A 26,041-nucleotide genomic window follows, 5' to 3' on the forward strand; every position below is an offset into this window, starting at 1 on the left:
AATTCATACAACAATATCTTGTCCACATTTTAATGAACTAGTTGGCTTATGATCTCACCTTGAAAGAGACTCAACTCTGACAAATCCTTTCATGTTACAGTTAAGGATCTTGTCTACGCCACTCTTCCAAGGTTAGTACGAGGTTGGTGGGTGCAAAAATATTTGAAAAGAAGCCAATTCAAGAATCAGAGGCCAGTGGATTTTAGAGGGCAGGAGACTAACTGAAAGCATAAAACAGTAAAGTTCCAAGTTTTACAAAAGCTAAATACTGAATCACTTCAATAAGAAATTAACAAATATTTTGGTGCCACCACCCAAACCCAATTATAACAATTGAAGTCAAGAAGAATAAACCCCAACAACAATAACAACAACTGTGATGGAGAGAAGAAAGAAGAAAGAGAGGAGCTGATAAAGATGGAGGTATCCATCCGTCTTTACTCTTATCAGTTATCCCATGGCGGATAGATGTTCATTCATACATCTACTTTATATATTGAGACACCCACTTAAAGCCATCGCCATACCCCATTTTGCGAACAATGCTGCACATAAATACCTCTATAGGGCGGACACTAGAATCTGCAAGGTTCACCTTTCCCTTGCCAGTGGTAATACCAGTCAGGCCAAGGTGGTAACGCAGCTCGTCTTCTGAGGCAGCATAGGGTATGTCTATCTTGTTTCCTAATATCAGGAAGGGAACACTGGCAAGGGCCTCGTCAGAGAGTAGTGCATCTAATTCCTTCTTAGATTCTGCAAAACGTTCTTTGTCAAATGCATCCACCAAGTAAACTACAGCATCAACCTGCATAACAGCATTTCATGCCTATATTACTCCTCCTAGAACAAGACAATTTTCAATGAAACATATAATAAGCACTATACTCAATAGTAGATGGACTACTAATGGTCAAACCATGAGGTGTCCTGAGCAGGCCCTAACTGTAAGAAGCACCTTTAAGCCCGTACCATACTCAGACTAATCTCCATTCACACCGGGCCGGGCCGGGCCAATTAAGGGACAAAGTGCTTGCCAGATTGGTTTTTCCATATGAGAGGGGGTTCGAAATCCTGACCTCTCTTAAGGGAAGAGAATGCACGGCTCCTCATGCCAACCAAGCTGGTTAGATGGACTACTATTCAACAATAGAGTAGTGGTATTTGGTTTAAAGCAAAACTAAGAGATGAATTTTATTAGATCTCATTTCAATACACAAATTCAAGATCGAAAACACATCAGAAGATAAAAATTTCCAGCACACTTTGAACTCTAAAGCAAGCTGATAACTCATTCTAAGAGCAATGTGCAGATATGCTCATATGCTGCTAGGTTAATCGAGAAACTCTATATGAAAAATTTGTATATGCTTTTTTTAATAGAAACATAAACAACCAAAGCCAGTGGAACAGTTCCTTAATTTACTTCACCTGTGGCACAATTAGCATATTAGACCATAATATTAAAGAAACCTCCAAGAAAGCAAGATGTCAACTTTAGAGTAAGATGAGATGAAAGCTCATTGTAACTTGTAAGCACATATTTAAATGACATTCTTAGTTTCACAAAACAATTTTCAATAATAAGTGCATAAGTGGAAGAGTAAAATTCAATCCAACCACACCGAGTAAAACATTCAGAATAGGATATAAGAAAGACAAATCCAATAATGTTTATCTTGGTTGCAAATTGCATGTATTAGGGGAATAATAAACTAACCTAATCAGAAACAGATACACTAGCAGCAATAAGATGACAGAAACAATGCTTTAAAGTAATACAAATTTGATACAGTATGAGTAGTATATACCAATAGCAGCAGCTTACAACAGATCTACACAAGTGGAATTGAACTCAATGATTTAAGCATAAAACAATATTGTATAAGAGCAAATCAGTAAATAGCTAGGCAATTGCTAACTGAACAGAAACAGTATAAGCAAACTTAGTGAATTGAAATTGCAGAAGCTCAAGGGTCGTACCTTGGCATAGTAGTCTTTCCAGACTCTGCGAGCGATCTGATGGCCTCCCAAGTCAAAAGCTTTGAACTTGATTTTGCCAATACTCAACTCCTCGGATGTAGGATACTGAGTGGGCTGGTGCTGAACTAATCTCTGGTGGAAAAAATTGGAAAAAAAAGATGAGTATTTTGAGAATCGAAGATGGAGATCCTGAAATCCCAGAGTGGATTACAAGTTAGAAAAAGCATAACCTCGTCCTTGAGCATGTGAAGAAGAGTGGTCTTGCCGGCATTGTCGAGGCCGAGGAAAAGGATCTTGGCTTCTTTCTGCCACAGACCCAGCGACGCCAAAACGCCATAGAACCAATCTAGCAAAAACATCTTTTCTTGACAACCGTGGAACCCTACGCAGATCTCAACCTCTCTCGAGGATTCCTCCTATTTCAGCAGATGCAGAGAGATCTGGCTCTGCTTTTGACTGGACGGGAAGCGTTGATTTTAGTTTTTATGACTATTTTTCACGTGGTTAGGAGTAGAAAATTTAAAAAAGTATAAGAAGACGAAAATGGCGAAAAGTTTTACCCTGTCGGTGAAATTGGGTGTCAGACAGAAAGTTCACCGAGAAGAGACAAATTCCGGCGGGCTGTGAAAATCGACGCGACTGTGAGCTGGCATCGGTCACACATCACGTTAAAATAAATTAAAATAAGATTGACCATAACTTTGAACAGGTTGGACTCCACGACTAAGCCCGGCCCATTATATGCTTTTTGAATCGATGAGCTAGCCCATACCAGCCCGGCCCATAATCTGAAAATATTGTTGGCTTGCTTTCATTGTTATTTGTTAGTCTGTTAGTTACTTGCAGTTGACTCTATCTATCTATCATCATCACCAAAAATGAAAAGAGACTTGGGATCAGCCAAACCGATGCATATGTAGCTTAAGGAAACCAGCTGTTGTCTGTTAAGGTGGCCTCACCGGTCTTGTTCTACACTACCAATTATAACATTGATGTTATGTCTTTGATACAATGTTTTGTTTTTTTCTTTAGGAAATTAATTACTTAAAATTACATATATGTATATTTAGTGGATTTGATTGAATGATTGATTCCCCCAACCCATATTGCCTGCTTTATTATTATGTATAAAATTGCAATCAAGAAGACGCGGTTAGCTTGATTCCTTTAATTAAATCTCTTTAGATTAGCTCATTCCAACCATGGATTAACTAAACACGTCATCTCATGTCTTTTCAAGCAAATAGATATTTTGAATAAATCATACCAACATACTCAACATGCATGCGTGCCCCATATATATATACTCAGTCAGCAGGTCAATAGTACTGTAACAGGTGCAAAAACAATAATAATTCTATTGTCAAAGAGTGTAGAAATCGAACCCTTAACTTTACAATACAGCTAATCCAAAAATAAAAAATGAAAAGGTTTAAAATTTTAACAACTTTCCTAAATTATGTTTTGGACTTCTTTCTTAAACATGAGATTCCTTTTTTTCAGAACTTCTTCTCCTCGAAAATGAAAACTTGGGGATATGATAACGAATCTATTGATATCTCTGTGACGCCAATTTAAATTTTTACCTCGTTATTTGTTGCTAGGCTAACCACCTCCCCTTCCTAATTGACTCGCAAAACCGACTAGGTACCATATGCGAAGTATCCATCAATATAAAATTAAATTTAAAATCTTATCATTATTAAGTTAACTATATGATCAACTTATTTGCGTTGTTAGAATGTGTGTGTATATATCGTAAATGTATGTATCATTGTATCGCATTCACTGTAGTCAAGAATTCCTTACACGTAAAATGCATTGTGTGGTGAGAATGGGCCCCCATTGTATTTTTAAAAAATTGGGTGGAATTTGGGGACATGGATAAATATAAACCGATGATGATAAGAACGACCACCAGCGTCTTTCGGCAGTGCAGTGCAGACAGGATAAGCATTAACGTCAGCATCTTAATCCTCTAATAATCTCACTACTCACTACTGTACTCCATGCTCCACATCTATATAATATAATACTCTTATCAATTATTGATTTAGAACCATAATTGTTATCTAATTTCAAAAAAATACTTTTGATATAAGTATTTTTAAAGTAAATAAATAAATATTTATAAATATAAAATATAGAGTTAAAATAATCAAAAGTTAAATTCGTTCACTCAATTAAACATTTAAATGTAACGCTAACTAAGTTGATTAGTGTGTCACTTTCAATAGAAGATACTAAGATATAATTTATTCAGTACACACTATTGGATAATAACTGCAGATTTTTTTTTATTATTACTTAAACTATTAATTAATTAGACTCATAATATTATATATAGGTTTTAAAAAAAAAAATAATAAAATTGGATATGTGATACTTACACTTCACTATCCATTTGTCAAAATAGTTTTTATCATGGGTCCATAGGGCAAACATAAAAAAGGATTATGATAATGTATAACAGCAATGATATGATTCATTTATATGCTCTTCCAAATATATAAAAGAAGAAATTGATGGATGGGAGGATGAAAGTGACACGTACATGGCATTCCACACAGAATCTTATTAAAACTCTTAGCCGTTTGGTGGGCCCAATTGGGGGTGATCGGTCGGTGAATGCAGCTGTGGGACATCCCCTGACTGATTGGAGCCGTTAATCTCCAATCATACTGCAAATTCAAACTCGGAATTCATACAAAGGACAATGCCAAAAGTCACTTGCGAAATCATCACTTCCTTCATGCACCCTGCAACTCTTGAGAACAATAACCTTTTTATAATTTCGTCTTCCACCTTTTACCTTTTTTACAAGCTTATGTCCTCAACGGTAAGATTGTATTATGTTGTTCCGTTGTAACTCATCGTAGTATATAATATTGTGGGATTGTTTGGCAAATAACAGTTAGTGAATTTGATAAGTTAATAACATTAGTTGACTATAAAAAGATGTTTGGTAAATTAGTTGGGTTATAGCTGATTACATGCAAAATGATCTTTTAAGGATTGATATAATTTATTTTTAAAAAAAGTTGATGGAAAAAACTGTTTTGAACAACTTTTTGAATTTTAACATTTTAAAATAATAAATTGTTACAAAAATCTGATTATTAGTTGTTTAACCAAGTCAAACAGTTAATAGTGACCAAATAAACTAAAATTAATTGATAAGTTTAACTATGTTACCAAACATTCGTTCATGTTTAAATAATTTCCTACTAAGATTTGAACCTGTGACCGGGTCATTTGAAAAAACTACAAAAGTACAATTGAGCTACAAGTTACATGTGAATTTCTAACTCAATTGAAATGGGATGTACATATTCCTAATTAATAAGATACTTCTAACTCAATTGAAATGGGATGTACATATTCCTAATTAATAAGATAGTAAGTACAGAATGCCTAACTTTTTTTAGCTGTGGAAAAAAAAAAAAAGTGGTATTAATGAAAACCAAATAACAACATATGGGTTTGTGTTTAATTAGGTGATGTTAGATGGAAGTAATGGGAGTGGTGAAAGAGTCAAATAAGGGGGCGAGTGGGGGATTAATTTAATTAATTGTCAGGCCACGACTCCGCGTCACTCTACCAATATTACATACATATGCTCCGTACATTTCACAGTCGGGCGGCGTTCTTTTTTATATATATTTTTTAAATGGCATTTATGTAACTTCCTCACCCTTCTCCCTCCTGCTTTAAAGTCCCAACCAGACCCCCCTAAAAAAAAACTGTCGAAAACAGAGAGAAACAACCTAGGAAGAAGAAAGAGAAGCGCAGAGAGAAAGGAAGTATCTGTGATCAATGGGTGAAGTGGTGATATATGTGGAGAATTATGGGTACGAACCAGGGAGTGAAGCTATATGTTTTTGTAGAATCTGCCATGAAGCAGAGTTTGAAAGCTCCAACTCCATGGAAGCTCCTTGCGGATGTTCTGGAACCGTTAAGGCATGCGTTTTTCTCTTACTTTCTTACTATATATTTCCAATTCCCTAGTTATCTCCCGTGTGTGTTTATATTATGATGATTCTTAAACAATTAATTGATCATATATATATGTTCTGTTTCGAATTTGCAGTTTGCGCATAGAGATTGCATACAGAGATGGTGCAATGAAAAGGGAAACACAATCTGTGAAATTTGTTTACAGGTAGGTACGATCCTCTGCGTGTTGTACGTTATCCGCTTCCCAATCAAACCTTAGTTTCGTCAAAACGTTTCATGGCCGGTCTTCGTTGTTCGCTGCCTGTTTCTTCGCACCTCATGTTTCTAGTGGTTGTCCAGCAACTTCGTCAGGATCACAAATAGGATTTCAAATTTCAATTCCATCATCAAACATAGTCTAACCTTTTTCATGGATAATATTTCTTTCAATTTCATCTCTCTCTCTCTCCTTTTTCTTTGATTGAAAACCAAGATTTCAAACAAAATTAAAAAGCTTGTCCGCAAATAAAGCTGCTATTTTTTATTTTATTTCTATTTATATGCAGATAACTTTTTTACTAACACATATATTAATTTTTGCATTCACGGATGTAGTAATGAGCTAATTAAGATAACTTATTATTATTATTATTATATTTGAGCGAGCACAGCCAAATTAATATTAATATGTATGGATATAAATAATTAGCGTATGTATGGGAGTGAATATATGTTTTATTGAGGACTGAGGATGATGTTTTTAACGTTATAGAAATATGAGGGTGGCTACACGGCTCCACCGCCTAAAATGGTCCACTTGGTTGATGCAACAACAACAACTGTGACAATTAGGTATGATTTATAAAACCATATTAGCTAGCTAGCTAGCTTCCATATTCTCTAATTATTTAATTTGGACCATTAGCCGCCTATGTATTATCGTCTATCTCTTTATATTATTGTTTCATTTTTGAATTATATACAGGGGGAGATTAGAGATTCCAATCATAGATGCGGATGAAGAAAATGGACAAGACCACCAAACCACAAATTATTCGCAGTGCTCATCAGCTGGACATCGCACCAGGACTGCCTCTTGCTGTAGATCAATGGCCCTCATTGTAAGCTTCATTTCCTTTCATTTCATCTACAGCCATTTAGTAAATGGCTGTTAGCCGATAATTGTTTGAGTTAGTGAGTTTGACTACTTAATATTAATAGCATTAGTTGATTGTAGAAAAATGTTTGGTAAATTAGTTGATTATATAAAAAATGATTTTTTCAAAAAGCTGATCGAAAAAGCTATTTTGAACAGCTTTTTGAATTTTAACATTTTAGAGCAATAAGTTGTTACAAAAAGCTAATTAATCAAACATTCGTATTAATTGTTTAACCAAGTCAAACAACTAATAGTGGCTAAATAAATAAAAAATTGACTGATATAACTATTTTACCAAACAAGACACGTAATATTTTTGTTATTTTGCATTCATATTCACAAAACAAAAATAAATAAATCGGGGTTGCTTTCTTGATTTTCACATGGCAACTAGGCATACATGAAAGTTCGTGGGCAGTTTTCAACATTATTATGCGCATTAATTAATTGATTAGAACTAATTATAATTTTTTTAATTAAAAATCCAAGTCATGCTCCCACTTAATTGCCAGCCATACCATATAATAATGAAATCATCTTTCAGCTAGCATGGGATATATCACTTGTTTGACCTAATTATTTATTTTAGAAAACAGGAAAAAGAAATCATTTTTTTTCTTCCATTTATTGCGCATTATTTCTGACTTTTATTTTTTCTAATGTTATACTATAATAAAATTGCAGTTCACATTCTTGCTTCTGGTAAGACATGTGTACGAGTTGGTGGGTGAAGGACCAAAAGATTATCCCTTTTCACTCTCCACGGTTAGTATTCATTATACATTTCATAACGTGACATTATTCTAATTTAAAATACAAAATTACTAACTATTATTTATCAATGGCACACATCCAGATTTTGATTTTAAAGGCCAGCGGTATATTCCTGCCAATGTATGTGCTTGTCCGAATAGTCACCCTAATCCAGAACACTATCCAACACCAACACTCGTACTTGGTTAGTAAATGAATTTTTTGTATCTTAATTTTAACGACAAATATATATATAAACTGTTTTGGATTGAAGTTGGATTTCCTCATCTACAGGATTCTGAAGACAGATAGCTATGGTTTTACACGCTGTCAATAAGAAGAATATATGAAGTGAATTTTAGTGGATCGGATATATGATTGTTTCATTTGTAGCTTTAATTATATACTGGAGCACAATGTTTAGTGCTCCGATCCTCCATCTCCATTCAATATTCAAGGTGTGTTATTCATTTGTTATCTAATAGTTAATCTTTTTTTTTTTTTTTTCCATTCATCATCATATTGTAATTATTATTTTAGATTGTAATAACAATAAACATATCTGAGTATCTATTGAATATTCAGTTATATTTTTAATTTGATATGAGTTTAACGCAACTATCAAATACTTTTTATATTATTTTTAGTCAAAATGGCGAGTTTGGTCCCTGAGTTATAATGATAGTGACGATTCAGTCCTTGAGTTATGACCGTATTCATTTTTAGTCCTTCAGTTATGAGCAAAGTGGCGTATTTGGTCCCTCACCGTTAAAATTGACATAAATTAAAAAATATTTAAAATTTTTAGGGTAAAGTAGGAAATTCACATTTTATTCACTTTCTTATATTGAAACCACTTTTGCAACATTATTTTCAACTTCCTAGCATTTTACTTCAAGGTTCTTCAATTCCAAAAGCAATTCAATAATCTTTGTATGACTTGTTAATAACCGGAGTCTCGTATAAGGAACATGTGACTCAGTACAAACAAGAGATCAGAACACTTGATCATTGCCTTCAAGCATGTAAAACAAACCATCCTAAAAGTTTGATTTCCCTTACTAAACATAATGGTAATCAAATTATAACTTTTGAAATACAAGAAGATATCAAATTTCTTAGTTATTTTTATGACAAATTCATTAAGGGAGTAACTTGAGATTTTTAGTACGTAAAATTCTTTCGTAAGCTTTGCAAAAACTTAATTAAGAATCGCATATCCTAACAATATACAAAAATTATATATATATATATATATATATATATATATATATATATATATATATATACCCATCAACTCCCATGTCTCCTTAAAAACCAGAGTAATGAATGAGAAACCTAAGACACAGTTATGAAAATTCAAAAAACTTTTGTAACTTATAAAAACGATTATTGAATGTTGCGTATGAAATTTTTTTACATACTAAAAATCTCAAGTTATTTCGTTAGTGAATTTCTCATAAAAGCAACCTGAAAAATTTGACATCATTTTGTATCTCAAAAGTTTTGGTTTGATTATCTTTGTTGTTTAGTAAAGAAAAGTGAAAATTGATATGATAGTGTGTTTCACACATCTGATAATAATGATCAAGTGTTTCTTTATTTGTGCTAAGTTATACGAGAGTCAGGTTCCTAACAAGTCAAACTAAAGTTATTGAAATGCTTTTCGAATTGCACAATCTTGAAATAAGATGCTAAGAAGTGAAAAATAATGTTGTGAATGTGGTTTTGATATAAGAAGGAGAATAAAATGTGAATTTTCTACATTACCCCTCAAATTTTAAATATTTTTAACTTTTTCCATCAGTTTTAACGATTGGGGACCAAATGAGCCACTTCGTATATAACTGAGAGACTAAAAATGGATACAGTCATAACTTAAGGACTGAGTCGAAAGTTGAGTATAACTCAGAAATCAAAATGCAATTTTTCCTTATTTTTATGAGTTTAATTATTTAGAAGTAATAAAATTAGTTGAACGAACTACCAAACCAAACAACTATTATATTGTTATGTGATATGGATGGGTTTAGCTTAGGTTGTTTAATTTTTTGTGTTTTTTAAGGTGGTTGGGGAAGGCCAACAACTGGAGTTAGTTATACATATGAATCCCGGCCTGCATGTTAGGAAATCACACAATCATATATGCATTAAGGGATGAATGGATGAGAGGTTTTAAGGAAAAGCAAATGCCCTAATTAAGCTAGCTTAACACGTACCACAGCATTATATTAAGCCACTGGGGATGTTTGGTCGCACTTGTCACATACACACAAACCATGTGCAATCCTAGTTGGTCAGCTACCTTACAAAAGTGGAGATTCTCCTACAAAATATATGTACATTAATAATTAAACCTTAAAAAAAGGAATATAATATATATTCCCATTATTTAAAAATGGAAATGTTGGCGCAGTCAATATAATTAAGCATGCAGCTATTTCCATTTCTACCTATATATCCAATTCAATTCAGGGAAATCAATCAAATCATTATTATATTGGCCGTCATTCTCCGTATTTACTGTACATTAATTTTTTTGGGGAGTTCCAACGTTACACTGCTCTCATTGTCCCCTCAAACTAAAACTAATAATGATATAGAACTTGGGGAGAATAATTATATAGAACTTTTGTAGGGCATTATTCTACTTAGCATTCTTATGCTTATTAATTATTAAGTTTGATACGGAATATAGCTAAAAATTAATATTGTACTTAAAATTTTCAAATTATTGAAAGACATATTAGTTATTTCATAGCTTTTTTTCAAATCCCATCAACTAAATCTTTATATATATATACCGATTCTCTTCATTTGTAATGAAGAATTACTAGTTTTCTTAAGATTTATAAGCATGTATCTACTTATCTTCAACTTCAAAGTTAAATGTCAATTTACTGGTCAGAAAATGAATGAAAAAAGTTGTCACTTTACACATAATTAAATGAAAAAATAATAATTAATAAATCAAGTCTACAATATGAGTACAATTGATAGACTAAAACTGCCATTTTCCCTTAAATATATATATTACCTAACTCCGATCCATCCAGTTGATATATATATATAGTAGTATTTATGCATGCTTTGATTGATTAGATGGCAATAATGGATGGGTTTGAAGGCACAATGCAAGGAAGAGGGGAAAGCTAAGCAATGGGAGGGATATGGATTCCCATCATCGCTAGCTCTCAGTCTCTCACTGCACATACTGGAAAGGAGGAGATACTCCATCAATATCAGTATATCAGTGAGGCTGGAATGGATTACTACTTGGCTTGGAGAATGAACGCAACTATGAAGCCCCTCAGCTCCAACCACCCAACCTTCTAACACTTAATTGGATGCAATGCCCAAATAATATATAATTAAGAAGAAGAATTGAAGAAACACCCTCGATCCATAATCTCTAATTTCTAGCTGCATCTGTCATCTGTCTTTTAGTTTTACAGACATCTCCGCCTGACTTAACTAAACTTAAATCATGCATGTCCGGAAAGAATAAATTAAACAGCAATTGAAAATTGTACAAGCTAAGGCTTCCAGCATATCAGTTAAGTTGTTATGAATAATAATAATAATAATAATAATAATAATAATAAACGGTCCAAGCAAAGCAAGTAGAAATCCAATCTAAAAGTACTTAGCTTTCTTTATGCATGAATGCATGAGATCCAACGAACCATATATCAAAACTTAAGTGCAATTAAGCAAGTTGCCATGGCTAAACTAATAAGAATGGATCGACCCTAGTTTGTTTGTATGAATTAATAATTAATTAATACTCCGTATAAGAATGGAGTATCGTACCCTCAGATCACTCACAGTTTTGATAATATTTTAGTAAACCAATCTGACAGACGCTTCATCTTTACTGCCACTGCTGTATTTTTCCCAAAGTAATCCTTAGCATTCCCCAGCATCACTGTCACATCATGCTTCAGACCCTCCACACTTCTATAATACTTATTTTCCAACCTTGAGTGGATTATGTCCGGGGATAATGGAACAGCAAACCTGCACAAATCATCATCATCATCCAATCGTATTGTATTTAATTAATTATGTTTAGTTGCTTAACCATATTTAATAATGCACATATCCTTCCTTCCTTCCTTCCAATTAAGTACCCCACTATAATTCAACCAAATTTATACTCTCAATCTTCCCCCCCAACCCCCTTTAAAACAAGAGGCCGGCTGGCCAAACAAAATAATAAAAATTCATATTGACCTGATCACATTCATCAAAAAGATGTTGTATGTATACCTGTTCATAAAATCCACTTTCCTAGCAACGTTTATCAATTGCACAACCCCATAATCATCCTGTAACATCCAAGCAAATTCAGTTTTCATGTATATATAAAATCATGCAACTATTACATGAAGTAGTTGTAGTTCGCAAAGGAGAAGAAAAAAAAATGACCTGATTAGTGGTTGCGCGCTTCAGCAATTTATTTAGTGCACCCAGCATCCTACTGTTGCTTTCAGGATCAATATGAGGATGCTCCCAAGGGGTAAATGGATCTTGCAGTTCCCAGGGGCAGTGAAGATGGGTATCTGGTTGGTCACCATCATACTGAACAGCATACCTTTCCCATGGACTTCCTGGGAACTCACTTGACTTGTCCTTCACAGATATTATCCTACCATCCCACCACCTACCGCCACATTCCTCACTCTCATCCCTCCACCAGACTTGACACTCTTCTTTGCATGCCCAACTCCTCTTCATTGCTGCATCATATCGTGATTTCTCAACGATAAAGTCTGGGAAGTCATTTAGTTCTGGCACTGTAAGTTTAAATTTCTGCCCAGACACGTCGGAAGAAGCATCAGTGAACTTAAGCGTGATTTTACAACAACTCTCTCCGGAACCAGGGACTGTTGCATAAGTAAGCTCTTCGACCAAACAAATTTCCACAGCTTGGATTCTCGCCCCATGCTTTTCCCAAGGACCTCGTCCTGATGATCCACTGGACTCTAAATATTCTTGATGGCCCTAATGGTCACAGAAAATGACGAAATTATATATGTATAATGAACATTAATACAAAATTATCAGGAACGAAAAGCACCAAATAGTACACAGTTAGGTTTATGATTATCCAACACAAATTCACGTACCTGTCTTAAGTATGCTACTTCATCACCTAGCTGAGGTATGTAGCGATATCCCTCTTCCTGCTTTGACAACAACAACCAATCTGACTTCCTCGGTACATCAGTGAAGCTATTCAGACAAACTTTTTCATCATTGTAAGAAACTTCTCCCTTGCTTCTAGAAGACCTATTCCCATTGGCCCCAGAACTTGAAACTCCTGTTGATGGGAAAAAATCAACTGTTCTCTTGGAAAGGTTCACATGATTAGTGTCCCTTGAAGTTGCCTTCAATCTTAAGGACCTTTTTCTGCGTGCTGCATCCGTTGCAGCATCAGGATAGTCCATTGACGTGTGTCTACAATGGTTACTTTCCTTTGGAGTATTTTCACAAACTACGCCATCATTGGATAATTTTCTACTAGATTCGCTTACATTAATGGTATTTTCCATCTCTAAATTTACATGCTCCAAGCAATCTGGCTCCTTGGTGCCATTACCAGTTTCAGAGAGTGATAGCACCCTACTCCTCTCCATGCAGGATCTTGAATCATCATCACAAGAAACATCCACAGGTCTAGTAAATGTACTCTCTGATGGAGTTCTCAACTCCCCAGAAATCTTCCTTGACTTGATTTTTAGTATGGTTGGCTTCAATTTAGGTTTCTCTGCATTGACTTGAGGAGAAAAGTTGTCAGAGGTATTATTATAAGCTCCATTGCCTGTTGGTTGTTGCAAATGGCAACCACTGGTTCTTTGCTTAAATTGCTCCCCTGGCAACATATGACCCCGATCTTGAATTCCAAAATCAGCAGATAGTTTTCCATATCCATTCTCAGGCCTTGTATGCTCTTTTATATCAACTCCAGATCTATTATTGTTGATAGAACTCTCATTAGAACCATTGAATGAATCGGCAAGGGCCAGATCACTTAACAGGATTTGCTTGGAAGTGCTTGCTTTGACCTCTCCACACCCACCTGCAGTGTCCTGGTAACCCTCAGACATCTTCATATCCTTGGGTGATATTTTGAGGTCTTCAACCTCAGTATATTCACCTCTTTTATTGTTTTCAGATGAATCCAAACCAATTGCAGTTGTGGAAGCTGATCCTGGATCGTGGTGGGACTTCTGTTTAATTTGATTATCTTCAGTAGTTTCTTCACCAACTCTCAAGGAAGAAGAGGCTGAACAGGTCTGGTTCTCAAATTGTGTGTTGGAGACTTTCGAAGGTAAGGATTTCTTAGCATCACGAAGAGAGAATTTCAAGACTAATCTCCTCTTGTTTTCAACATTTATCTGAGGTTGGGTGCTAGTGGGAGGCTCATCTAAAGCAGATGCTTCTTCGCCTGTCAAAGGTTTCATTCGGCCATTCTGTAACACACCATCAGATTCTTCACTCTGAGCATATGACCATTTTTCTGAATCACTCTCTGATGGATCGTCTTCTGAGCTAGCATCATCTTCATCGCCTGTAGAAAAATCAGAATGAAGGAAAACATTATTTGCATTACGTGTGGCAACTCGGTGAGGTCTCAATGTTTTTGGTTTTGCAGAATTCTTCTTAGAAGCAGTTTTTCGGCCAGTTTTTGATTTTCCAGTTCTTCTACTTTTTGATGAACTCACATCCCTGTCCATTATTCTCTTCCTTTTACGCCTCCCTGAAGAGGTCACTAACTCAACCTGAAAAGCAATGAAAAGATTTCGCAACCAAGTTAAGTTAGATAAGGTGTGATGTGTCTTTATAATGTTAATACTTACTTCTGAAACAGATTTTTTCCTTTTGGATCTGCGATTCTGGCTTTGTCTAATCTTCTCATCTTCACTACAGTCTGGATCACTACAAGAGCTGCCACTTAAATGTCCCTTTTCTTCACTGGAAAAATCCTCATTCACATTGTATTCTGAATCAGTGTCATCATTTATGACATCAATTTCTGGTTCCCAGTTCATAGCATCCAAAAACTCAGGCAGAGGTTCAGCCACCACGTCCAAATCTGCCAAAGGCAATATTTGGTATTCTTGGCCCAAACCAACATCAGTCCCAATAGCAAAGTTTATGGAAGGAGGACGCCACTCAATGCCCAGAGCACCAAACCGACGTCGTTGGTACATACTCTGATATGGTTCTGGATATGGAAGCATACCTAAAATTGACAATTACATAGAGTTTATTAACTATTATGGTTACACTGTTATAATGAGAATCTTATAGATAAAGGATCCATTTTATACTTGAATCACAAAGGGGATCCTGCATATTCCGTCGGTATGGAGCCAGTTGTGTTTCCTGCAGGACGTATTTCAAATATTCAATAGACTTATAGACTAGGAGATAAGACAATGTAACATAGTAGCCAGCTGACATAAGGAGTTGTCCTCTACTTGATGGCTGTTGGACAGGCTTGGAATTAACATCCTATAATTTGTCCTCATCTCAAGTTCCCCTAGTCCAAAAACTAATGCAAACTGTCCCACCCAAACCCTCCATGTTTGAAATGCAATCCCTCCAAAGTTTGGGGGATAAAAAGTCTAAACTTGCACAGTATTTACTGATGACACAGTAAAGAGAAAAAAATCAACTAGCAAAGGCAGTTACCTGATCAATAACAGTGTGATGAACATCCTGAATAAGGGGGCGATAATCCCCAAGGAAGAACTGTTGAACTCAAAAAACAAAATATTGACCATTAGATGCTTGTTCAAACCTCAAAACATATATAAACAATGATGCTAGTATGCTACCACATATACACCTGATCATATTTGGCATCCTTCTGGGATTCGCCTTGGCCTGTGTTTAGCAGGTATATTTGCCCAACATCGTCCGAAAGGACAATTGATGTTCCATCCCTATCACAAACGAAAAGAACATCTTGTATCATTCAAAGTTATGGCATAATAAGATAACATCGCAATTAAATTCAAAAGGAAGTGGAAACTGAATGGGTATGAAGTATATCCATTGCTGAAAACTAACTATACAAGTACCAGTACATTATCCCATTTGGTGCATCTCAAGTGTATTTCACAAAGGGAAAACATTTAAATCTTTCCAAAACATGGGAACTACAACATATTGTGTATGAATTACTTACTGTGAAAACTTTCCATCAACCAGCTTAAAGCGTCCAATCTCATATGTTCGAATAGGAGTACCCTCCCATATCTAAAAGGGCAACAAAGGTTTTGTAAAAGGAAAAGAGTGAATTGTAATATGAAAATACCAATAAAAAGAACCAGAAACTCACATCCCACAGAATTGTTTTCCCGTCATAACCAGCACTCATTGCAATTCTGGGGTTGAAAGGATGAACATCCAAGACATAAGTCTACCAAAAACACAACTGAAACAGTAAGTCTCTACAGTGAGAAGTCAAAGAGATGAACAACAGATGATTCTAACAATAGGGTATCCCTAGAGGAACTAAGTTTTTCTTTTATACCAGTTATACTTTCCCCAAGAATCACAAACACATGTAGATCATAGTCGGATGTTCATTTTTAGAAACTCAGCCAAAGCATCCATGTGACATTCAGGTTTTAGGAAACAATATAAATCAATAATCACAATTCACAGACAACATAAAAAATAAAACTATAGTACTCCATACATCCCAGTTTATCCCCACATTTCCTTTTTGGGGTGTCCCAAAATATATGGCCTCTAAGGATATTTAATGCACAATTCATAAATGGCTTTCAGCATTAAAAAACAGTGAATGCATGGAATGCAAAAAGTATGGGTATGAGTGGAATATTTTAGCAGTACAAGTTGTAAGTGAACTGAAAGCACTTTTGTTAAATTGTGCCCAACAAACTGGCACAAAGAATAATAGCATTGCAAAGATCAACTCCAATGCAAAGGAAAAAACCATGAACAAGTAAGCAAGGGGCGAGAAGGCCGTTAAGCAGATGACATAGTAGTAAAATCTCTATGCTTTGAGGGGAAGCTAAATATCAGCTGAAACTGGCTTTGAAGCCAAGTCAAATGTTCTAAAGAGGCATTTTGGAAGAAAAATTAGATTTGTGAAATTCAACACTTACAGATTGAGTGTGACCAGTCAGGGAATGCACCAAGCTACCATCACTAGCATTCCAAACACAAATTCTGCAATCTGCAGACTCACTTCGTCAAGATTTAAACTTTCAAACACCAAAATGTTATAATCTTAAACAATTACTGCATGCTCCATATAGCACATCTTATGGGACCAAGTTTCTATAGGCATAGAGATCAAGAGAATTTAAAAAGTACCTAAACTAGTTGGAGATCTATAATCTTTTATATTTTATCAGATGTTAAAAAATATCTGGTTTGATTAAAAGATATCAAGATTATAGAAATTAGTTATAAACAACTAAAATTAAATTGTGGGAGATTGTAAATATATACCATCTAAAGAAGGGTCAAATCTATGGAAAGAACAAAAAGGAAATCTGATCATACAATTTGATACAAATTGGAGATGGGAATTATTATGCAGTAAATTTCAAAAAATCAGCATTTTTAAATATAGAAAGGGAATTTAACCTAGAACAGAACCACCAGAAGCTTTACGGATGTAGAAAACAACCAAGATTTAATTCCACATAAATATAGAGGAAGCAAGAAAATATATCCCATCATTAAAAGCTATGTATGTAGCTACAGAAGAGATTACATAGTTTCATCTTTTCGCCCATAACCACTAATTACAAATGTAGTCCACCGTTCAGATTTTTCAATATTACCAAAAAAACACTTCATTTATAACTGGTAAAGGTTACAAAACTGGCAAACTTGTAAAATTTGTATAGCACAACATTAAATGTCAATATAAATTAGTAAGCATATAAATATAGAGGAAGCAACAACATATATCTCATCATTGAATGCTACGCAGGTAGCTCCAGAGGAGATTAGAAACATGGTTTCACCTTTTCAACCAGAAACACTAATCTCCAATGTAGTCCACCATTCAGATTTTTCAATATTACCAAAAAGCACTTTATTTATAACTGGTAAAGGCTACAAAACTGGCAAACTTGTAAAGTTTTAACACTCAACATAAAGGTCAATAGCTATAAATTAGTAATCAATTCAAACAATACATCATAGCAAACATATCCAAGCATACTGCTCTGAAAGATAGTATCCAGAGCACCATGACATGGAGTCATGGACAATTCTATCTCCACAAGCATACTGCAAGGAATGAAGAGAAAATACAAGCATATATAACTAGTAGCATTTGAACTGTATCAAATGTAAAGTACCCATTATAGCAGCAAGAACAAAACGATTATCTAGGCTCCAAACTATCATATTGACACCACGAGGCGTTGGAAGCAATCTTTGCCGTGGCCCTCCTCGAGGAGGTTGTGGTGGCATCGGAGGAGGAGGAACTTTAAGATGATAAGCCTTTGCCCAACGTCCTGCCTTTACCTAATGGGTAAGTATTGTTAGAGGAGATGCTGGGGAATGGAAAAGCAGTAATTGCATGTCAGATATAAGTATATAAGTTGCTTTAAATATACCTATTTAGCAAGAGAAGAATGTTATCAAAACATGTATTCCAACTCAACTAAAAGTTTGAGCCATTAGTGAATATATGCATTTATTATTTTATATTTATGCTCAACATGCCCCATCGCGTCTGAGTAGAATATTTTGACATGCCAAACATGTGGAAATATTTTGATGATGGATAGCATGTGATATTTGAAGTTTGAACCAAGGATATTTTGCCTACTCTAATACCATATTGAAATATATGTTTCACCACAACTAAACGTTGAAACTTAGTAAGAATACACATTTATTGTTTCAGATTTATCCTCTACAAATCCAAGTATCCCAATATAATTTCTATAGAAATTGATAAGTGCCAGGAATAACTTACAGGAGACTTGCGTGATTTAGGTATCCATATAATTGCACTGCCATCTCGAGAGCAAGTAACTATATTGTCATGACTAAACCTAAAGCATTCAAATTTACGAAGCATAAGTATAAGCAAGAAAAGCAGGTTAGTCTAATTAGTTATGCACTATAAATAAGTAAATAACAATTGTATTATGCAAATCCATAAAGGTGTCCACAGACCAAGAATTTCTAAATTTTGGAATGTTGTCCTCCACAAGAGAATCAGGAGGTGAAGATCGAGAAGCCACTGCACAGCCACTACACAATGAAAAGACATGTGAGATAATGAGCTTCTAATTCATGAGAAGAAAGTGATTATACCAACCTAAACTGCACATAATTTACATCCTGCTCATGTCCAGATAATATGTCTATCTCATGGCTTGGTTGATCTGGCTCATCCACATTGGGCTTAGGAGCACTCCATACCTGTGCAGAGATCATTGTTTGGATTCTCTTTAAAATGATTCTATTCTTTTTTATGTGATAAGGATAACTAAAAGGAAAACAGTCTAAGACGGGTGAAGGCATCCAATCAAGCACAACTTATGCGGACACAATCAATAACATATGTTTGTAAAGGTTGGTTTTGACTATGCTCATAGCAATGATTTTTCTAGAATAGGAACTAGTAGGTTTGTTCTTCACAGTTAAGCACATAGAGCATAACAATAATGTAAGTTATAAATAACACACACACACCATACCCTTGCATGCCTATCAGAGCTCCCAGTGACAAATACAGTTCCACTAGCATTGTATGCACAACATAATATCTGATGGAGCACCAAAGAGTTACTTGAGGAAGAAATGTTGGTTGAACGGGAAACACCAATCATCCCTGCAATAAAATGAGATTTGATATAAACGAGTCTGCATCCATTGAAAATTTGATTCAACAATAAACCCAACTCATCTGACCCGAGAAAACATTTGTTGGCCTTGGCAGGTAAACACGGGGAGTACACTGGGAGTACCTTGCATCCCAAACCCGACAAGTTCCATCATCAGATGACCTACACATGGGATGAATTCACAATCATCAACATGTGGCATTAAGGTTCTCCACAAAAATTCTTACTAGCCATTAGAGGTAGCTGTTCCATATGTTAGAATTAGGACCAGGCCTTGCAAAAGAGATGCACACTTTTAGCTATAAATGCCAAAGATAGGCTGGGGAAGAAGCAAAATGTTTCATATCCATCAAAAGACTCAAAAAAGAAAATGATAAATACAATAGCAAATTAGCTCACGATAAAAGCTGATAAACAGAGCTTGGCCGGGGACTGAATGCAATGGCAGTAACACCTCCTGTGTGTCCACGCAAAACTGAAATAGGCAACCCATCTGGCAAGCGCCACTGGAATATAGAAGATTACATAATTTACTATTAAAATAAAGAGAGCTGAACCATTATATTTCTTTTAAAGATTAATACGCAACCTGTGGTGTTGAATTAGGCAGATCCCTACTTTCTATAATAAAGCATGGAACTAAATCTGATTTTAATCCTCAAACTATGGTGGTATTCCCTCTCAGTACCCTACTATCAATTTTTACAAATAATCCCCCACCTACAGAGAAGTGGATAGAAAAGGTCCTTTGTTAGGGTCCTTTATTAAACCTAATAGAGGACTGGATTTATCAAGTTTTTAATAGTTGGGGAATTATTATTGTCCAATTTCAGTCCAGCAATAGTCTCTGATGCTTAAAAATTAGACAAAAATGGTTCACCATTCTAATGTTCTTGGGGGATTACTTTTTGTCGAAATTGATAGTTGGATAATAAAAGTGAAATACCACTCAGTTTAGGGATTGGATTACAACTGGAATTAGTTCAATTCTAAAACTTTGAAGTCTTGAAGATCATAGAAAATGAAGGGAGACAAACTATTTACATATACAGAAAGAGAATCTATCTATTGAGTGAGAGAAGATTCTTACAACACGTATTGTGTAGTCATTTGATGATGATGCCACTAGAGCATTGTTTGAACTAACAGCTAAATCAGTGATGTCACCCTTTTAGCAGGAATAGAAAACAAAGCACAAAAAAAAAAAGGGGAAGAAATCACACATAAGGAAGCAAATCTAATACAGGAAAAATTAAATTGAGCATTTTATTCATAGGATACTACTATTTTTTAACCTACTTCATGTCCACGGCAGCTAGCCAGGCAAAATGCAGTTTCCATTGACCAAATCTTGACCAGACGATCATCTGATCCAGTAATCACATATCTACCCAATCGATCAAATATAGCTTCAAAATAGAGGGAAAAATGAAGTGCAGAGGAATTTCGGCAGTTAATAAGATCAGCATCAAAATATCAAACCATAATTTTAAATACTGTAAAAGTTGTCATAAAAGATGAGTGCCACCGCCTGAATGGTACAGGAACAAAGCAGTAAAATCCAAAAGATTTTGAAGTCATACCACAATATACAGCATCCCTGTGTCCTCTTAATTTTTTGATATTTTGCATCTTTTGCACCATAGTAGATGGCTTAGCAATAGCATAACTTGCAAAACGCATAGATGGAGCACGATGATGTTTTGCAAAACCACCTCCAATTTCTCTCAAGCCTAGACCATGCACCTGATCAGCATGCATGTGCGGCCAACGAAGGTATGATGGAGGATGTTTTACTTGCTTGTTTACAATATTTTTATCACCTGCATCATATATTACCAACTTTTTATATGTATAGATTTAGGAAGTGGCAAGATATGCTAAGTATGTGTTATGCTAGTCAGCACTTCATGTATTATTAAATCAGGATTACAGAAAAAGACAGGGAGCAATGACAAGTCTGTAAAAATGTCCCCAAAAATCAGTTTGACCAAACAAAGACAAGAGATAAAAGGAAAATCAATAAACAGCAGAGATATTGGTTTCTTCAACTAACAAAGTAAATTGAATTAAAGTGCTAAAACATCACATACAAGATAAAAGGGAAAATGGCCCAGTTCCGAGAAGAGTTGGTACATCAGCAGCACTAGGAGTATTTCTCCCAATATGATGTAGTGGAGGAGGTGAACTTAGTATCAGTTGTTTGAGCAGTTTTACCAAGTGGTCCTTTTCAATGTGAGAATACCTATTAACAGAAAAGTCCAAGATGGTAAACATCTTATTGTAATAAGGCAAACTGATATAAACATAGAAGCAAAATCCAAGGATATGATAATGGGTTGGGTTAATAACAAACACCAGTTACACAATATAGGGTCACATGAAAATGCTATCAAGGAACTACTAATCTCACATAATAATAATAAAAATAATAATAATAATAATAATAATAATAATAATAACAACAACAACAACAACAACAAGTCAACAACAACAACAAGTCAACAACAACAACAAAAGTATTTCATCACTTTAAACAACAGAGGTAGAAAAATATATTATGTCCGTGTAAAGTGTGCATACATAATTTCAAGCAGCAGCATCTGGGAAAAAAAAAACAAAAAACAAAAAAAAAAAACAAAACAAAACAAAACAAAACAAAACAAAACAAAAAAAAAAAACAAAAAAGGAAAGGTAAAATAAGAATACAACTAAGTCTATGATTTTTATGAGTTTTCCCTGAATTCAATCAGCTGAAACATATTACATGTATTCACTAAAATATTGAGCCATACCTTTGAACAAGGTTATCATAATTTAGAGGTAAAGATACTCCATCATCATCATTCCCACCAAGTACGCTGCTTCTTGAATACCAAGCATGATATCTCCTCGGTAGAAGCTCATGTTCCAAGAGTTCATCATGAAGTTGCCCAAAAGCTTTCTGGCATGGCCCAGATGATAAAAAATGCATAATTAGAAAATATATTTCCCTACAGTCAACATCAACAGCCTCCATTGAGGTGTGCTCCAAAGCTCTGTCCTGTTCTTCAAATTGAGTTTTTGTATGCATCCGATTCAGGAAGCTTGGTGCCATATTTAAAGATAGTGCCCCAGTAATAGATGTGCATTTACCAAAATCCATCCTTTAATTTACAACCTAGGCAGCATATCAGCATCCCTTAACATATGCATCTGAAAATAGATGGTATGTTAAATAAATATAAAACAATTTATTAAGATTTTTATTCAAGAAAACTAGCTGCTAACAAATCTAGTCTTTTATCATTAAAAAAAAAAAAAAAAAAAAAAAAAAAGAGTTTGAGGTTTATTTTACTAGAAATTGGGAGAAATATATATATATATATATATATATATATATATATATATTCTCATAAGGTTTCCTTTTCAAATGTATTTTATTATTTAAAAATGGAGGTAAAGATAATTAAACCTAAACTGTTAACCAAATTATACAATCAGACTTCCCAACACTCTTCGACTTCTTTCCCTTTTCTGCTATAGTTGCATGAACACACAAATATCCAGCAATGGCCTAGATAGTTTAAACTATTCACTAGCTTTGAGAGTAAAAAGTAGTAATGACAAAGCCAAGAACCAAATATAAAGGGAAGAGAAGCAATGCAGGTAGGCAATGCATAGCACCATTTCTGTATTCTCACAAAAAAAAATAAAAAATAAAAATACACACACTTAACCTAGCACTGCTCTTGCTTGAGCCCAATACAATGATTGAGTTTCTACAAACAGAGCATGCTAAAAACTCTTACTCCGTATTTAACAATAATTACTAGTTTTCCTTTTGTTTAAGCCTTGGGGAACAACAAAAAGGGGGACTGAGAAAGTAACTAAATGATGTACAGACATTTGAATGTTCCATCTCACTACTCCAATGTCGAATTAAATTACACTAGTGGAAAATATTAATAACTCCATCCAAATACTGTCAATGTGGAACAAACAAACATTACAGGAAAACAAGCATTCCTTTTCTGGTGACTGAAACAAAAAAAAAAAAAGAACATATTGAATCCCCCAATCAAAATCCTGGACCACAGAGAAGATTTAGACAGAGGAATTGGATCAACAAAAAAACAAATGTCAATAAATGCATATATCATTCCATATAAATTTGAATGTAAATTATCTCAGAAACACAAAATAACAAAGCAGACACAGAAAACAGAACTGAATAAAACTACACAAGATCTATTGCAAGGGAGCTATAAAATGACTAAATTCAGACATTAAGGAACGGAATCAAGAGCAATGAGAGGTAAAATTTTCAATCATCAGTATGCATCCCAATGTTATTTTACTAAAAAATCAAATGAATCTTAGCTGTAGCTCAAGCTGAGTATCAAATGATATCCAAGGCAAACAGTATTGCGTTAAGAGGACAAAGACGACAAAAAGATGCAAAGAATAGCAAATCACTGAGCTTACAGCGAGGGTTGCTTAAAAGACAAATAGGGTAAGTTTGGCGTTTTCAGATACAGCTGATTTTGCACTTTTATTAGCTTTCGTTGTGGGCTCGAAGGTCAGGGGCACCGCGGTAAGGTTGCCGAATTCTGAAAGACCGCCGGCGGTGGGCCGATGGCGCTGTTTAAAGCATGCTGACGTGGCAAAGGCGCAAATTCCTGTTTTGGGAGTCGCTGCCGTACCGGAAACAGGAACCGCGAGAACTTCGGTGGCAGGACGATGTGGTTTTGGAATTTTTTTTTTTTTGGGTACTGAAAATAAAAGAAAATAAAAATGCTTACTGAATGTACGATTTTACCCTGTATATATAGCTAAAGGCCAAGGCACTATCCAAACGTCAACACTCTCGCAGGGCGTTTGTTTTGTACTCTGAGGTTTAGGGCTAGATCTGTCTTTACAGATGAATTTTTACTTTGAAATAAGAAAAAGAATTGTTTATTTAAATACTTGTTTTAATCTCAACTGGATTACTGGAATAAATCAATATTTGACATGAGAAATAATCGGATTCACGCCTTAGAAAACAGATTATAGAGATCTCAGTTGAACCAATATAATACAGTTAATACTCAGTATTTTTATTATTAAAATCATTAATTAATTAAAACAATCCTTATGTTTATATTTTTAATAAATATCAACTGTATTACTGGAATATGTCATGAGAAATATGGTAATTTATATTGTGGACCAGGGTACACATCTACTTTCATATTAAAATCATTAATTAATTAAAACAATCCTTCGTTTCTCATGTATGTACACATCTACTTTCATATTCGTACTATAATTCTAGGTTAACATTTATATCCTAATATTATAAAATAGTGTAATACAATTCATAATAGAATATATTGTTTCCTACTTTTCTATTGGTCCTATAATTCTACATTAAAATTTGAGTTAATTACTAAAATGGTCTCTTGACTATAGCGAAATTACCAATTTGGTCCTTGACTATTTTTTTTAACCAATTAAATCCCTCAACTTTAAAAATTTTAACCAATTTGATCCTCCATTTGTTTGACCGTTAGTCAACCGTTAACTTGGGACCAAATTGGTAATTTTACTATAGTCAAGGGACCATTTTGGTAATTAACTTTAGGGGTGGGCAACTCGGTTTAGTTTTCTTGAATTGAACCGTACCGAACCGAACTAGTTTGGTTCGGTAATATACCGAACAACCGAACGGTATTGGATTCTTGTATACCGAACGGTTTGATAAAAAATTGATCCGAACCGATTCGAATTGTTCGGTAAAAAATTGAACTGAACTGAATACCGTTTGATTTTTTTAAAAAAATATAATTATAATAATAATAATAATAATAAATAAAAAGTAAATCCAAGTCCCTTGCTACTAGCTCTACAATAATCTATTACCGTTCAGTTGTTCGGTATATTACCGAATTTAACTAGTTTGGTACGGTTCAGTTCGAGAAAATTTAACTGAATTGCCCACCCTTAAAGTTAATTAACAAAATGGTCCCTTGACTATAGCGAATTACCAATTTGGTCCCAAGTTAATGGTTGACTAACGGTCAAATAAACGGAGGACCAAATTGGTTAAGATTTTTAAAGTCGAGGGACTTTATTGTATCTAAAAGTACTCAAGTGTTAATAATAATAATAATAATCAGAATATTAACGTAAGAATTATAACATAGAATAAAAAGTAATAATTTTATATATTGTTCAAGAAAAAATGAAAAAAGAAAACGGAATTAACTTAATAATGACCACCTGCTTGAGTTGACATTCTTGATTCCGATTTAATGAATTAATCTTTCTCTTTCAAAAAAAAAATATCCATAACAATAGCAATAATAATAATAATAATAAT

General features: G+C 34.5%; 3 protein-coding genes across 4 annotated transcripts; 1 reads left to right on the forward strand and 2 right to left on the reverse strand.

The window, feature by feature from the left end:
- Positions 1-200: 200 nt before the first annotated feature.
- LOC109191269 (GTP-binding protein SAR1A-like) lies at positions 201-2,979 on the reverse strand. 2 transcript variants are annotated; one of them, XM_019341857.1, is made up of 4 exons: positions 2,541-2,979; positions 2,211-2,436; positions 1,981-2,112; positions 201-805 (listed from the first exon to the last, which is right to left on the reverse strand). In XM_019341857.1, the coding sequence occupies exons 2-4, from the start codon at positions 2,337-2,339 to the stop codon at positions 485-487; spliced, it is 582 nt and encodes a 193-aa protein (XP_019197402.1). In that variant the 5' UTR covers positions 2,340-2,436; positions 2,541-2,979; the 3' UTR covers positions 201-484. The 2 variants fall into 2 exon arrangements, with proteins under 2 accessions (XP_019197402.1, XP_019197403.1); XM_019341858.1 differs by lacking the exon at positions 2,541-2,979 and having other exon boundaries at positions 2,211-2,485.
- Positions 2,980-5,695: 2,716 nt separating this feature from the next.
- Positions 5,696-8,408, forward strand: LOC109191267. The gene is made up of 7 exons (XM_019341856.1): positions 5,696-5,940; positions 6,071-6,142; positions 6,689-6,768; positions 6,902-7,037; positions 7,760-7,840; positions 7,932-8,033; positions 8,123-8,408. Exons 1-7 carry the CDS (start codon positions 5,797-5,799, stop codon positions 8,138-8,140), a joined length of 633 nt encoding a protein of 210 aa, XP_019197401.1. The 5' UTR covers positions 5,696-5,796; the 3' UTR covers positions 8,141-8,408.
- Positions 8,409-11,444: 3,036 nt separating this feature from the next.
- Positions 11,445-24,447, reverse strand: LOC109191257 (PH-interacting protein). The gene is made up of 24 exons (XM_019341841.1): positions 24,163-24,447; positions 22,491-22,890; positions 21,789-21,940; positions 21,279-21,518; positions 20,995-21,104; positions 20,786-20,863; positions 20,095-20,201; positions 19,763-19,857; positions 19,549-19,682; positions 19,167-19,270; positions 19,022-19,099; positions 18,819-18,897; positions 18,193-18,361; positions 16,981-17,051; positions 16,185-16,265; positions 16,032-16,102; positions 15,690-15,786; positions 15,533-15,592; positions 15,169-15,223; positions 14,695-15,080; positions 12,961-14,616; positions 12,260-12,835; positions 12,101-12,159; positions 11,445-11,848 (listed from the first exon to the last, which is right to left on the reverse strand). The coding sequence occupies exons 2-24, from the start codon at positions 22,838-22,840 to the stop codon at positions 11,653-11,655; spliced, it is 5,004 nt and encodes a 1,667-aa protein (XP_019197386.1). The 5' UTR covers positions 22,841-22,890; positions 24,163-24,447; the 3' UTR covers positions 11,445-11,652.
- Positions 24,448-26,041: the final 1,594 nt, after the last annotated feature.

Source organism: Ipomoea nil, unplaced genomic scaffold (assembly GCF_001879475.1).
Source record: "Ipomoea nil cultivar Tokyo-kokei standard unplaced genomic scaffold, Asagao_1.1 scaffold1619, whole genome shotgun sequence".
Lineage (NCBI taxonomy): Eukaryota > Viridiplantae > Streptophyta > Magnoliopsida > Solanales > Convolvulaceae > Ipomoea > Ipomoea nil.